This window comes from Papilio machaon, chromosome 16 (assembly GCF_912999745.1).
Source record: "Papilio machaon chromosome 16, ilPapMach1.1, whole genome shotgun sequence".
Lineage (NCBI taxonomy): Eukaryota > Metazoa > Arthropoda > Insecta > Lepidoptera > Papilionidae > Papilio > Papilio machaon.
The window spans coordinates 5,476,697-5,492,946 of record NC_060001.1 but is presented as its reverse complement, the minus strand read 5'-3'; the positions used below and the strand labels follow the sequence as shown (position 1 = coordinate 5,492,946).

Here is a 16,250-nt window from a genome sequence, read left to right as displayed (position 1 = left end):
TTAAAAATTAACTCAAACTCGTTTACAATTATCATCTATTACTTTTTGACTTGACTTTTTTGACAGTTGACAGATGACAGCCGTTTGTTGTTATTTTTATCCAAGAATATTTTAGGTTATGTTTGTTGTACATAAAAATTAAATAAATTTTTAATAGTGTAGCCTTAAAATGTTACGACGGTTTTATCATGTTTCTGCTACGCTACACAGTGTGAAAAAACAAGGGATTAAACTTACGAAAATGATTAACCCTAAAATGAAAAAGTAAACCACTTATTAATGTATTTAATTTGATGATTGGTATTGATCTTGTATTCACGTATATTCCTTTTTAGACAGTGGTATCCGTCGGAAACGATGAATTCAAATCCAATGCCTAGTATCAAAAGTTTGACAAAAATAAAGAACGAACCAGGTAAACGAGGAATACGAAGAGTAGCAGTTTTAAATAAAGTATTTATGAAATACATAACTGATATTATGTCCACCGGAACAGTTGCTATCAATATAGTTGGCAAAGGCATCGAAATTTCGAAGGTAATGTTCTAATTACTGCCATTTGGATCCATATAGTGCATGCCAAAAATAATTCTGTATGTAATTGTATGAAGTAAATAGCAGTTTTCTTGCCAAAAATTACCATAAACATTTAAGTTTAGCACCTTTTGTTTCCTGCAGATATGATTTACATACATTATTTTAGAGTAAACAATACATTTAGTGATGTTTTTCTAAGCTTCCATTAGTATGTGACCATTCTTACTAATTAAATACAAAAATAATATAGCATATTCAAAGAAAACGTCAACTTCAACTAATAAATTATAGTAGGATTTGTTAAAGACACTGGTTGAAGATTTTTAACTACATCATAGAGTTTTTATTTACAGATATGTCATATGTCACTATATTTTATTAGTTATGTCAAGTGTCATTGTTTTTCTAACTTTTCTTATAATATTAATTTTGATTAAAATAAATCCTTAAATACGGACTTTAATATGGTAGCAGAGCGTTAGCGTTACCATGAACAAATTTGAAATTAATATTGGAAAGTTGGAATGTGCTGCAAACTGGCCAACCTGGAAACATAAGGTAACCCTACTGCTTCGAGGTTCGGCAAATGATTTGGAACGAGCAATAAATGGTACCTTAAAGAAGCCAGTGCTATCTGACAATGATGTTGCGTCAGAGGAAGCAAGGGCTGCTTATGAAAAAGCTCTTAAGAAGTATCATGAAATTGACTGCGCAGCACAGCTGGTACTCACAGCAAATATGTCTGATGAAAATGTACAGAAAATTATGAGATTTCGTACTGCTCAAGAAGTATGGGACGAGCTTCACCGTCTCTATGATGGAACTTCCGAAGACCGATCGTATGATTTATGTATGCAATTCTTCAGTTACAAAAAGAATCCTGAACACGACATGACTACCCATCTGTCTAAGATCAAGAACCTCTGGTTTGAATTGAAGACTGAACTAGCGAAAGATGAGAAGTCTGATCTCCCGGATATATTGTTAATATGCAAAATACTTGACACATTACCGGAAGCCTATTTCTCATTCAAGTCGAGTTGGATTTTACTGTCGAAGAAGAATCGTACTGTAGAAAGTCTTACGTCTCAACTGTGTGCTCATGAAAAAGCATTACTTTGCAAAAATGAAGACACTGTTGCTGAAGCTTTAGTGACTTCAAGCAATAGAGATGAAGTCAAACGGAAAGGGAAGAAGCTGAAATGCCCATATTGTAAGCAAATTGGACATAAAATAAAGAACTGCTCAAAATGGATTTCTGCGGGAAGACCTCCCAAGCCAACAGTCTCCCAAAATACCAACCAAACTAACCTTTCGGCAATGCAAATCACTACAAGCCAAGCTATGAATACTGTAGTTGAAGATCCAAATAACTGGTATGTCGACAATGGTGCCACTCATCACGTCACCTTTCGCAACGACATTTTTGCCACTTTTGAATACTTCAAACAAGATAACACAGTGACAACAGCAAGTGGTACGATTAAAGCTATTGGAAAAGGAGCGGTTGATATAATTTCCACTGTAAACGGCAAAAGGTTAAATATTAGACTTCATGATGTCTGGTATGTTCCTGAAATTAAAAGAAATCTCTTCTCAGTTCTTGCTGCACAAGACATGTTAGATAAAAGCAAATTCATATCAAAGAGAGAAGTTTGTTATCTGAAAGTGAACGACAAAGTTAAATTAGTTGGAAAACGAGTGAAGAACGGAGGGCTGTACAAGTTAAATATTCAATGTTTAACAAACATCACTCCTAACATAAACACTGTTGAAGCAACTGATAACGTCCTGCAACTTTATCATGAAAGGTTTGCCCACCAAAGTAAAAGGCATGTTAAGAAGGTTATTGAACACGAGCTTGGACTCAAAGTTAATCTGGACTCTGAATTATGCACTGGCTGTATTTATGGAAAAATGCACAGACGAAAATTTGGGACTAGAGAACGAGCCAAGACACCAGGAGAGGTCATTCATACTGACGTTTGTGGACCTTTTCCAGAATCCTTCAACAAAAATAAGTACTTTGTACTATTCAAAGATGATTTTACCAAATATCGTCACGTATTCTGTATCAAACATAAGTCTGAAGTACATTTAAAACTACAGCAAGTACTACAAGAATACAAAGTGGCCGGATATTTAGTTAAAGAGATCATCTCGGACAATGGAGGAGAATTTGACAATGAGAAAGTGAGAAAAATACTTCGACAGGAAGGTACATCTCAAAGACTTACAATGCCATATACGCCGCAACAAAATGGAAGCAGCGAGCGTGAAAACCGGACATTAGTCGAGGCCGCCAGAAGTATGATGCACGCTCAACAATTACCCGTTGCCGCCTGGGCTGAATTAATATCAACTGCGACGTACATCCTCAACAGGACTGGACCTACTCCAGTACCAAATAAATCTCCATATGAACTCTGGTTTAATAAGAAGCCATCAATCAAACATCTGAGAATAATTGGCTCAGAATGCTATGCACATGTTCCTAAGCAGAAGCGGAAAAAGATGTCTAAGAACGCTGAAAGATGTATATTGATTGGCTATGATGGAGATGATGGTTACCGTCTTCTAAAACGTGAACAAAATGGAAAATTCACTTTGATCAGATCTAAAGATGTTTTGTTCAATGAAAATGTCATTAAATCTATTGGTCTCGAGGAACCTGAAGTTTTTGAAGAATCTTCTGTTGAAATTGAGCTATCTTCAAACAACGACAATCATAAAATGCATGAAGCAAGGGAGGAAGAACGTGAGAAACAATGCGAGCCAGAATTTAATCTGCCAATATCTGAAGTTGAATCTCAATCCGAAGTTCACATTGAACCCACTTGTGATGTGCCTCAACCATTTAATGATTTACCTGACCAAACTGAAAATGAACATGAAGAATCAAATGACGAACAAATCTCTGAGCATGATATACATGAAGATGAGATACCTGTTGAATCGAGAATACAATTGAGAGATAGATCTCAACTACGACCACCAGTTCGATATGATGATTATGTTTTGATGTCTGCAGCAAATGTTTTATCAAATGGTGAAGATCCAAAGACATATCAAGAAGCCCTTGCAAGTCCAGAAAAGAATCAATGGATTCAAGCTATGAATAGTGAAATGAAATCACTTAAAGAGATGAAAACTTGGATTTTAGTGCCACTACCTAAAGGCAGAAAGCCAGTTTCATGCAAATGGGTATACAAAACTAAAACAAACGCTGATGGATCTCTTGATAAATTTAAAGCAAGGCTAGTAGCTCGTGGCTATACACAAAGAAAAGGCATTGATTACGAAGAGACATTTAGCCCAGTTGCCAAAATGGCTACAATACGTTCTGTATTGAGCATAGCTGCAAATGAAGGACTAACGCTAACACAATTCGACGTGTCAACAGCTTTTCTGAATGGATCGTTATCTGAGGAAATCTTCATGAAACAACCTGAGGGTTATAATGATGGTTCAAATAACGTATGCAAGCTGAAGAGAAGCCTTTATGGTTTAAAACAAGCGCCACGGTGCTGGAACAAATGCATCGTTGATTATCTAACATCTATTAACTTCAAGCAATGTGATAATGATAACTGTTTATTTATAAGAAACACAAGGAACTCAAAAATCATATTGGCTTTATACGTAGATGATGGTTTGATTGCTTCAAGCAACCTACTTGAATCAAAAAGAGTTATGAAGGAGCTGACACGACGTTTCAAAATAACTGTCAAAGCAGCAACTTACTTCCTTGGTCTAGAAATAAAAAACACAGAGTCTAGTATTAAACTCTCTCAAAAGAATTATACAGAAAAGCTCTTAATACGTTTTGGAATGAGTGATTGTAAAGCGGTTATAACACCTATTATCAAAGAAGACTTGGAGAAAGAGTCAATAGATGAAATTACATTTCCTTATAGAGAAGCTGTAGGAGCCTTGGCCTATCTTATGGTTGGAAGTAGACCAGACCTAGCTTATGCTATAAGTGTGGTATCTAGAGCATTAGATAAGCCCACTCCTGCAGATGTTTCAAGGGTCAAGAGAATCTTAAGATACATTAAGGGAACCCTGGACTACGGTATTGTCTACAAAAAGGAATATAAGACAGGAATCCTAGAATGCTATAGTGATTCAGATCATGCGGGTGATGCCACCACAGGACGTTCAACGTCTGGAATTTTATGTTTATATTCAGGAGCAGCAATTTCATGGTGCAGTCGTAGACAGACTTGTGTTGCCATATCCAGCACGGAAGCTGAACTAGTTGCTGCTAGCGAAGCAGCTCGAGAGATAATCTGGCTGAAAAGATTATTTAACGAAATATCAACTCTCAAAGAGGTACCTAAACTCAAAGTTGATAATGATGCAGCTGTAAAGATTGCTAAAAATCCTGAAATGCATAGAAGAATTAAACATATTGCTATACGACATTTCTACATAAGAGAACTCATAGAAAATGGTGATATTACTGTAGAGTATGTACCGACAGAATTTCAATTGGCGGACATTCTGACAAAAGCGGTCCACAGACCAAAGCTTCTTCAGATATCCAAAGAAATTGGACTCACAATGATGTAGTCAAAAAGGGAGGATGTTAAAGACACTGGTTGAAGATTTTTAACTACATCATAGAGTTTTTATTTACAGATATGTCATATGTCACTATATTTTATTAGTTATGTCAAGTGTCATTGTTTTTCTAACTTTTCTTATAATATTAATTTTGATTAAAATAAATCCTTAAATACGGACTTTAATAGGATTCATTATATAAAATTGAAAATATTGTTTTAGGTCAGAGTCACTCCTGATTTCTTAACAGTAAATGTATTTTGGGTTTGTAAAGGCGATTCCACAGATGAAGAAACAGAAAGTCTGCTTAACACTATTGCAGGAGCACTTCGCCATGAATTATCCACTTTGAGAGTAATGGGGGAAGTACCTTATATTGTATTTGTTAAAGGTAAGTAACACTTACGTGTTTTTTGCTGGGGATATGATTCGAGACTTTATTAGCAAAAAATACAAAATGATTTAATTTTTTTACCTGTGCGAGAACATGCGATTGAAGAGCATCTATTATTCTATTTCTATTATCTATTCTTAAAGCACTGAATTTTTATGGGTCCTTTTGTACTGACGTCCAATATTAGCGTTCGCCTGATTACGCTGTGTAAGAACATAGGATAAAATTTCACATAGTATTATTAATAAGGTAAAAAATTATGGTCGGCAACGCATCTGCGGTTCCTCTCATGTTGCGGATCTCCATTGACGTCGAATCAATTGATATTAGGTGAACCGCAGCTTGTTTGCCCCCTTTTCCTATATATAAAAATTACACTTTAATTTTTTTTTTGGTAGATAAACAAGAAGCACAAATAGCGGATCTCGATCGAAGATTAACCGTAGCAGACTTCGGTGAAGACTACACTCCTACTGATGTGGGACATATGCTAAAAACAGAGTTCACTTTGAACACAAAACTTTCACCTGAAATGAAGGTTGGTAAATTTATGTCAATAATCTATATATATAAAAGAAAGTTGTGTTAGTTACACCATTTATAACTCAAGAACGGCTGAATCGATTTGACTGAAAATTGGTGTGCAGGTAGCTTAGAACCAGGAATAGGACATAGGATAATATTTACCCCGTTTTCTATTTTTTTTTTATTCCGCGCGGACGGAGTCGCGGGTAAAAGCTAGTTTTTAATATTTAAAATAACATCAGTTGATTGATTTATGTTTTAACTGTCGCCAACGCCTTCTTTTGTATGGAATAAAAAAACTCGAGTAACTACTAACTCAAGTTTTTTTTTTATTCCATGCGCTATTTCACAGTGCAGTCTATCTCTATTCCAAATATCATATCGATTCGTTCAGGTATTCTCAGTTACGTAAAAACACACGTCAATACATCTATCCAAACATTCGTATTTATAATATTACTTAATTTTGTCCGCGACTTCGTGGGCGTAAAAAAGACTTAATAAGCTGCTTATGTGTTTTTCCAGACTATTAGCTCTGCTAAATTTCATCGTAATCCGCTGAGCCGTTTAGATACCTTCTAACAAAAATCCAACCATCTCAAATTCGCATTTTTAATATTAGTAAGATTAAGAATAAATATATATATGTAGATTATTATACAAAAAGGAATTCAATAAAATATGGTTGAATTCTAATCACACGATGATTACTGAAAACATACAATAAAAAACAAAATGCGTTAAAGCACATATTTTAGAAGGGCAAAGACAACAAAGCTATTTTAAATTGCCAACATAAATCATATGAAGTCAATTTGCGAATAATTTGTGTAAATGACGACAGGGAGTTAGCTATAGATGTATAAGTTCTATAGGTCCTGTCTACGCCGCCCGGTCGGCGCACGATCGATCGCTCCACAACATAAGTACACGGTGTTCCTATAGCCGCCATTGCGCCGTACGTACAACGAACATCCATTTGCCGCGCACATAAGCTCCGAAGTGCCTCGACATTGTTGAAGTTACTGTATTATACTGAGAGAGATTGAAGATTTAATATTAACTATAATATGGCATAAATTTTTATATTTAAGTTTAAAAAAAGTTATTTACAAGGAATGGTAGCAACTTCTCCTGAATAAGTAACTTTATATTATATGGTTATTCTAGAATATTTTTTTATACTTAGGACCTGTTTCACAATGTCCAAGTAAATTCTGAATAAGCTGCTTGGAACTTATTTGTCAAATAAAGTTCAAATAAAGTTGTTGCTGTTTCACAATCTCCAAACAAGCCGCGAAACGTAAGCTATTTTCAAAAACGCGGACGAAGTCGCGGGCGACAGCTAGTCACTTATAAAAATGTTCCTTTACTTGCGCAACAAGTCCTTTTATCAGCAACAGTTTGTCACCAACGCATAAAGCTTAGAGACAAAAACTGATGTACAAGGAGTTTGCAGCATACACGAAAGCTTCAAAGATAAAGCTAAGTACTGAATAAGACGTGTTAAGTCTTTATATGTCCCTTTTTTCTGTATAGACGTAGATTAAATGCGTATATGATAATTGCGTATATACTGAGACAGGCAACAACGTCTCACATAAAGCTTAGCGATTAAACGGCTGCTGACTTGTATCTACGACGCAGACATGCTAACGATGTCCCACCCCCTGACTTGAGTGTTCGCTTCCGATTCACCGTCGACAGATGCGCATTACGATGAGAACTTGAAGATATCAACCGCGTAGTGCGTCTTTCCTATTGTATCTTAATCTATAACACGTTTGTCGCTTCAATCAGAGAAAAATAATCGCTACCTATTACATCTAAACGTTGGAAGATTTTTGCTAGAAGAAGTTTTGCAACATGTAACATGATTTTACCAATTGTTTCAACACCAAACGTTTGGTGTTCTGACATTGTTTCTCTCATTCTCTGTTATAAATTGTTAGCGATAAAAGTCGTTAAAGATTATTATCTATCACTACAGAAAGACATGATAGTGGAGATAATAAGTCTGAACGGTTATATCCATCGCCCACCCTTTGGGCCGTGTTCGTTTTTCTTTTTTTATTTAGGTTCTCTGTAATCATGTCGAAGTACGTCATTAGACGGTCATTTCGTAAATGAAATTACGTGATATCTAGCAAAGGTCAATGAACAGTGTATAAATTATATAGGGGTACATGTCTGCGCAGTTATTAAAGACTTCCCTCCTCTTTTTTTCGACGGCTAGACTCGGCAGGATTCTTCTATACGCTATTGACTCTGCGTGCATTTAAGTGTTCATTTCCTACTTTTTGATGCTCTCCGGATAAGTATGTATTGTTCTTTACTTTACCGCATAAATTGAAACGAACAAAATGAAATGAACAAACCAATAACTCTGCAAATGACTATATTTAAATAAATAACAAATAATTAAAAAATAGAAAGAACAAGGGTATTCGACAGCCAAACGTCAAGAAGCAAAATATATTGTCTAATGTGATTGTCAATAATAGAAAACTACATAAGCTATCAAAATAGCAAAAAGGTCCGCAACATCCTCCCCCTCGTGCAGCTAAGCACAAACTGGTTATTCAAACCAAGGTCAGTCAAGGCCTTAGGTGGAGAGCCTAACCAGCTTTCGTACGGGTCAGTGTAGCGTTCCCCCTGCTGTTGCAACGTCCACTACCCTTATCACGCCATTGAATTGACAATGGCTTCTGCCTAGGCCAGTAATCTACTCAGGGTTTCTTCTTTTAGAGCTCGTTCGGTTAATGTTGCGTTCAGAACCTTTAATGATCACACCCAGCGCTTCTAACATCCTCCAAATTTAGGTGTCGCAAGTGGGGTGAACTTCCCGAGTATACCTTGAGTGCTTGTGTAATCTTCGACATTTTCTCCGTAGAACTCTCTGAGAATGCGATTGGCACCAACAAAGCAGGTTCCGTTGTCCGAGAAAACAGTATTTGGAGAGCCCCGTCTTGCAATGAACCTTCTAATAGCCAGGATAGCGGAGTCAGTAGATTGACTATGTACCATCTCTAGGTGAAGAGCTCTGACAGTTAAACAGGTGAAAAGGGCCATATAACGTTTTTCATGCCTGCGCCCGATAGTGACGCTTATGGGGCCGAAGTAGCCCAGGACCGTTAAAATAAAAGGCTGTCGATGGTGAGCTAATCTTTCAGGTGGCGGATCGCCTGTTTTCAGGTTCATCTAATCTTTCAGGTGGCAGATCTCCTGTTTTCGGGTTCATCGGCAAGGACTTTCTTATTCTGCAGAGTAGACAATCTTTAGCTACTGGCTGACGATCGTCAAGAAGGATGGGGAAGCGCGTGTCAGGATCAATGCCTTCTGCGGCTTTAATTCTTCCGGCTAACCGCAGTAATTTGTCCTCTCCCAAAGCGGATGACAGTTTTCTGAGACGACCGTTCGGAGGAATAGGCTTCGAATTCAGGATATGAAGAAAATCTATAGAAAAGCTCTCGAGCTGTGTTCGTTGCAGAATTTGCCTTTCAGCGGCCTTTATAAAATCTACACTAAGAGGCGGTAGGGTAGTGGACGCTGAAGGATGGCGGGCACAAACAACATTGTCTTTCAATTTAGAATTTCTAAAGGAAGCCAAAATAACACCAAACTTTGCCGCAGCTTGAAGTACCCGGGCTGTGGCACGTAATAAGCGCTGCCAATTACTAAAATTGGCAAAAATAGCTGTGACAGGTGTCGGTAACTCTTCGACAAAGGAAGTTAGTCCGACCAACTCAAAACTATTGGTCCTGAGTTCATCGGTATTTGGTGATACCTCGGCTCTGTAGGCCAGTCCTCAACGGATTTAAAACGAAAAGATGGTCCACGAAACCATCTGTTACGCGTCGCGGTTAATCGATTGCGTTCTGGTAGCGCCATCGCCACATTCAAGTCTGTTGGTACCCATCGCCAGTCTCTGGCGCAAGAGTTTTCAATAATTTCGCCTAAACGATGGGCAACAAAAGGCTTAAAAGAACCCGCGCCACTACGTAACCATTGAAGGACTGTCATAGAATCAGTCCAAAAGAAAGTATGTGCCGGTTGTTATCTATGACTGTCCTTAAAGGTGACCGCGAGACGAGAAGCTATTAAAGCGGCCTGGAGCTCTAAACGTGGGATAGAGGTAGGTTTCAAGGGTGTAACTCTTGCCTTACTAGAGATGAGAGAAGGCTCGATGCTGCCGTCTGAGTACAAAAGACGCCAATGAGCGACACACGCGTACGCTAGCTCACTTGCATCAGCAAAAACGTGTAACTGCCTCTGAGTTGGTTCAGAGTTTTTAGAGTTAGAACACCAATGGGGAATTTCCAAAGAAGTTACTTTTGACAACTCTTGAAACCAATCAGACCACCTTAATGCTTCCGTGGGTTGGAACTCGGTGTCTCAGTCGACATTAGACCTCCACGTTTGTTGAAATAAAATTTGACCCTTTACAACTATTGGAGCGTCCTTATCTTGCTCCCTGATCCTTACTTGAGGGAACATTTACCAGATATCAGCAGTGAGAGCAATACGGCCCTCGCGGAACTGAAGTAAAATACCTAACAAGGGCTGAAGCAGATCTGGACCAGGTAGCAACAAAGAGTTTAGGCTGACGCCCTCATTCGTGGTTGCGGCGTCGTGAACTACACGAAGCTTACGTTTCCAAGGGTGGTACACGCCAAAATGGGATAAATAGAGCCTCCTAAAAGAAGATATAGAATTACGTACCTTATTCGTTATCGTAATTAATTCTTTTATATAATTAAAAAAACGTGGTAAATTTTTTAGAGCGGAGACTTCCTTAAATACTATAGTTTCAGGGCGAGCGAAGTTCTCCTCCAGAGCTCTAATTATATCGGTCGGGTCGTCTGTAGCCAGTAACAGTGACGCGACTGCATCTCGGGCCGCGCCGCGAAGAGCATTTTGTAACCTACTAATATTTTCAATATCTGAAAAATTGCTTTTGGTTAAATCAAAAATACGTTTAAAATGTAGCCATGTTAAGGCGTCTCCGTCGAAAGGAAACAATTCTATCTTATGTTTATGACGGTGCGAAGTAGCAAGCGCCTTGGCCGCAGCTGCAGTGTCAGCAACAGCTTGAAGCAGGCTATTCTGATCAAGCTCCGTGGATATGAGCGGTCGCGTTAACACGGCCGCCTCGGACGCTTTTGTGATGTTTGAAAGTTGCTTCTGAAGAACAAAACGGTTAATAGGGGATTCAGTTGACCCAGTGGCCGGCAGAGATGCCTGGTGGCCGGGAGGCGGAACCACTAATGGCTCGCGCCCTACTGCGGGAATGCCTCTATTACCTGTATCTTCGCCAACGCATAGCACGGCCGCCTCGGACGGCCTCGTGACGTTTGAAAGTTGCTTCTGGTAAAAAAAACGGTTAATAGGGGATGCAGTTGACCCAGTGGCCGGCAGAGATGCCTGGTGGCCGGGAGGCGGAACCATTACTTGCTCGCGCCCTACTGCAGGGATGCCTCTAATAACTGTATTTTCGCCAACGCAAACTGGCTGTCCTAAACTTTGTACCCATCTTTCTGTTCTTTCCCCGCTGATCCTGGCCGAACCACTGCGACTGCTGCGACTTGAAGCGGCTTCCGCGTCGAGAGCGGCAAGTTCGGCCTGCAGTTCGCCCTCCTCCACCTGCTGACGACGTGCTGCCAGTCGACTTTCACGCTGCCTCTCGCGTTCGGCCAGCTGTAGCTCACGCTGCCTCTCGCGTTCGGCCAGCTGTATCTCACGCTGCCTCTCGCGTTCGGCCAGCTGTAGCTCACGCTGCCTCTCATTTTCAGCGAGCTCCTGCTCGTGCTCAAGACGTCGGCGCAGAGCGAGGGCCTCTACGGCTGCCCTTTGAGCTTTAATTGTGGACGACGAACGTGATGACTTTGATTTAGACGTCTCACTTGGGGCAACGGTGTCTACATGTTGGGAACTAGTCGCAGGGCTTGTCGGCATGATTTTACTTTTACTGCGGGTGATCATTAGGTGAAAAAAATAAATAAATAAAGTAGTGAAAATGAAAGCAAATACTACGAAATGAATGAATAACTAAAGTTACGTAATGAAAAATAGGTACGCTGGAAACTTACGGGTGAAGGACCAAAATGAAACGAACAAAATGAAATGAACAAACCAATAACTCTGCAAATGACTATATTTAAATAAATAACAAATAATTAAAAAATAGAAAGAACAAGGGTATTCGACAGCCAAACGTCAAGAAGCAAAATATATTGTCTAATGTGATTGTCAATAATAGAAAACTACATAAGCTATCAAAATAGCAAAAAGGTCCGCAACATAAATATAGCATCATATTTTGTATTATTCATATCTCATATAGTATTTCATATCTCAGTAATATTATAAAGTAACTAGCAGTCGCCCGCAACTCCGTCCGCGCGCAGTTAAAAAAAATAATTAAAAATAGATGTTGGCCGATTCTCAGACCTAGTGAATATGCTCACAAAATTTCATGAGAATCGGTCAAGCCGTTTCGGAGGAGTATGGCAACGAAAACTGTGACACGAGAATTTTATATATTAGATAGTATAATAATGTGATCGGTGTTTTTTATTATCTTCAGAATAGCTAAATGTATCTATGTGAAATTTGGCAAAGATGTAGAACATAGTCTGGACGAACTTTTATCCTAATTTATAAGGTTTTCTTAATTCCGACCGGACGAAGACGCGTTCATAAGCTAGTAATCAAATAATACAGACCGATATGTTAAGACAATGTAGCCTATATTATTGTATAGGATTTAAAACGAAACCCTAACCGTAGATCCTAAATTGTCAGAACTCTTTATTACTATCTAAACCTAACTTACCGACGCCGATAATAGCTGTAAGAAATTTTGTAATGTTTTGGTTTTATTAATTTTTAAATAAAGGAATAAAGACTATTTGTACCCAAAGTCCATGGCTAAAAATATGTTAGGAGAAAGAGAGGGTGGTATAGCGCCGAACCAAAGCCTTTTAATATAAGCTTCGTTATAAAATAACTTAATTCCTTTTACAAAATATTATTATTCATTTTGTATTCCGAAATTAGAACAAGAATGATTTTCAATAATACAAGACAACCTTTTGTCTGTTTCTCTGAAAAGCCCTTTCATAAATGTAAGCCGATTATCTCTGAAAATAATTAGCTCTTAGAATATATATTTATAGCTGTTCTTTATACAGACTTCATCGAATGTTTTAATACTCTTATTTATTAATACTCTTATTTTGTATAAATGAAGTTGATGCTATTTATTACAATTTAAAATATATTTACGAAGTCCATACAAAGATTTATTTAAGAATATTATTAATATTGTTAAGAATAAATGAAAAATGTAAAACATGAGCAATATGCTGACTAAATAGTAATCCGTAACCTCTACTAATCCCATTTAAGAGAGTACCTCACATAACGATTGTAAAACGTCATCAGATGACTAAAGTATTTTTTACAATTACAACTCCTTGAGTTACTAATTTTTTAATTAAATAGAATACAAAAATTCGAAAATATTTCAGGCGAAAATAGCACAATTGGAAGCTGAACTACCTGTAACAGAAGATCCCTTGCCAGAAATGACTCACAATGTTTATGGATTAGATCACGCATTGATCATGAATAGATTACTAGCTGCTAGACGAAGGAGCAAGGATGCATGGAGTAGCCTTAAGGAAGACTCACCAGTGATAACATACAGAGCACCTGAAAACAAAGGAACTGAAGTCGACACTGGAAAACAGAAACAGGAATTAGCTGATTTCTTACTTAGAAGACAGGTATGGTATATTCAAATTACTATGCTAGTTACAAATAAATAAAGCTGCAGATATGATAATTTTATACGAGTACTTATAGTACTACGTAACTTGAATAGTTTATTTTTATGAGGTAATTTCAGTAAATAATATTCGATTTTCAAGAATTTTTTGTGTGTTGGTAAGCGTAATAATTGTGAAAGGTTAAACTACACGATAAAAGTCTTGAAAGTACCTATAAAGAAAGTAAAAGTTGAATAAAAATATATCACTACATAACATAACCTAGTTACTAGTGCAATATTTTTAATATCTAATTTTCTTTTTCATATTTTTCGATCACGAAATTACGTAAACACAATTTGCTTAATTGTTTTATTGTATTTTTCTAGAGTTGTATATATTTGTAATTAATTTTGTTAGGTGAGTCATTTGTAACGTGAAAGAGCCCTAGACTATAATAATTATGGTGGGAATACCCCCTCTATCGGGCCCATCTATGGGGTAGGTCTGTATTTAGTTGTTCATACTAATGGACTCGTATTATAGGGAGTCAATTCTACGAAATATCAATAGCATAATAGCATTGCGGTCACTAACACGCTAAAGCGAATATGTGCTGAATATATGTTTGGTAAAATTATAAATAATTTGTATGAATGTGTCTATTTTTGATATTAATAGGCATTATATAGTTAAATTGTTAACATCGTATAATAATAATAATGTAAAATGTAATAATATTTGATAAACAAGTGTAAATAAGCAATATTGTTGAGTGATATCGAAGTAATTGTAGCCGGGCGAGGCTAACGGTTTGATATAAAATCAATAAACAATTTCATTTGTTCCTTCAACAATACTTACAATGGAAAATAACAAAGAGTCGAGATAATATTATAAACGTAACAAATATTTTTGTTCTCTTTCTGACTTAAAGTCGAGGGTCAAAGTTACTGGCTGTAAAAACTTAACGGAGGGCATTTTCTTTTGTCTCTATTGAAAACGTGACTAATACGCATTTCTACGAACTTGCCAATTTAGTTCGTTGCCCGGTGTTTGCAATTGAACACAAAAGAGGTATTATAAGAAAATATTTCTTTAGAAAAAGTTTTATGGAATTTATTTTTTGTTCATTATCTGTTTTTTTTGGAATTTTACTTATTGTTTTAGCGATTAGACCGGACTAGTATTTTTACTTCAAATTACAGCGAAGTTGTAATGAAACACGTACCTACATCGTTGTTGTATTATATCGATTAACTTCCAGCGGGCACAAGAGAAAGTAGCGTAAATCGTGTTGAAACCAGTTTTTAATTTAAAACGTTACTTTTTTTTATAAATGATGTAATTTTATCAACTGTAGGTTGGCTTCTGTATACCTTTGTAACTTGAACTGTTCACAAATCGTCCATTTAAATGATCTGTTACTCTAAATTAACCTTTAGTTTAGATTTGGTATAAGGAATATATACTAAGGGAATGTCTGCCATTAAATGACTTTTAAGTATAACAGATTCTTTAAGGATTGAGGAAACTTTATCGCGATTGTGTCTAGAATATTAGCCATGCTTTCGTATTATTAAAGAAATAAAGGACACGATATATGTAGATAATTAATTTAATTACGATATTCTTTGTTATCCAAATATAAGCATAAAAAAATACATTGAAAAAAAAAACAAATTAAAATAGGAACCTATTCTTACTATACATTTATAACATGTTAAAAATTATGTTATTTGTTTGATTTTTTATTAAATGATATATTTATTTTTAGATTCTAGAGAGTAAACTACGTAAGCAGAAATTTGATAATCGAGAATGGGTCGAAGAAAATGAAGACAGAGAAGTAAATGAATATGATGAAGATTTTGAGGAAGATTACTTTGAAGACTATGACGATCTTGATTACGATGAACGCCATTTACAAAGTAGTGAAAATAAACCTCCGTTAAAGTAGTTCTTAATATGGTTAGGTTAGGAAATTCGAATTTTAAATAAATTAAAAAGCCAGAGACGAGTCTATGGCAAGAATCGGATTATAAGCGTTACTTATAGCCCGACTGTCGGGATGATAAGATTTTTTCGCGTTGCATATATTTAGGTCGTACTATGTACTTCTATGTGTCTGTTCCAAGCAGTTAAAAAATTATTAAGGCAACTTATCATTAAACGAGAAATCTTATTAGCAATTTTTGTCCCAGATGTTTAAATAAAAATAAATAAAACGTGTCTATGTAGAAATTTGTACATAAAGTTAGTATTAGTTCAAGCAGTGTTTTATTTGGTATCCTTGTTCACATTGCACGTTGCACGTACGCTAAACTTAAAACCAATCAATATGTCTGGCTTTACTCATCTATACAGCGCACAAAAGCTCACGGTGTGTTATGAATTGTTTCAACCAATTATATCACCTTTTTAGGGCATAAAGTTCAATCCTTTTTTTTATA

The 16,250-nt window shown here is 36.7% G+C and overlaps 1 protein-coding gene across 2 annotated transcripts; it reads left to right on the top strand.

Annotated features, from left to right (window-relative positions):
* Positions 1-95: 95 nt before the first annotated feature.
* On the top strand, positions 96-15,917 carry LOC106713607 (putative ribosome-binding factor A, mitochondrial). Of its 2 annotated transcripts, XM_014506440.2 has the most exons (6): positions 96-264; positions 336-537; positions 5,329-5,497; positions 5,899-6,038; positions 13,558-13,815; positions 15,575-15,892. In XM_014506440.2, the coding sequence occupies exons 1-6, from the start codon at positions 170-172 to the stop codon at positions 15,755-15,757; spliced, it is 1,047 nt and encodes a 348-aa protein (XP_014361926.2). In that variant the 5' UTR covers positions 96-169; the 3' UTR covers positions 15,758-15,892. The 2 variants fall into 2 exon arrangements, with proteins under 2 accessions (XP_014361926.2, XP_014361927.2); XM_014506441.2 differs by lacking the exons at positions 96-264; positions 336-537 and adding an exon at positions 668-704 and having other exon boundaries at positions 15,575-15,917.
* Positions 15,918-16,250: the final 333 nt, after the last annotated feature.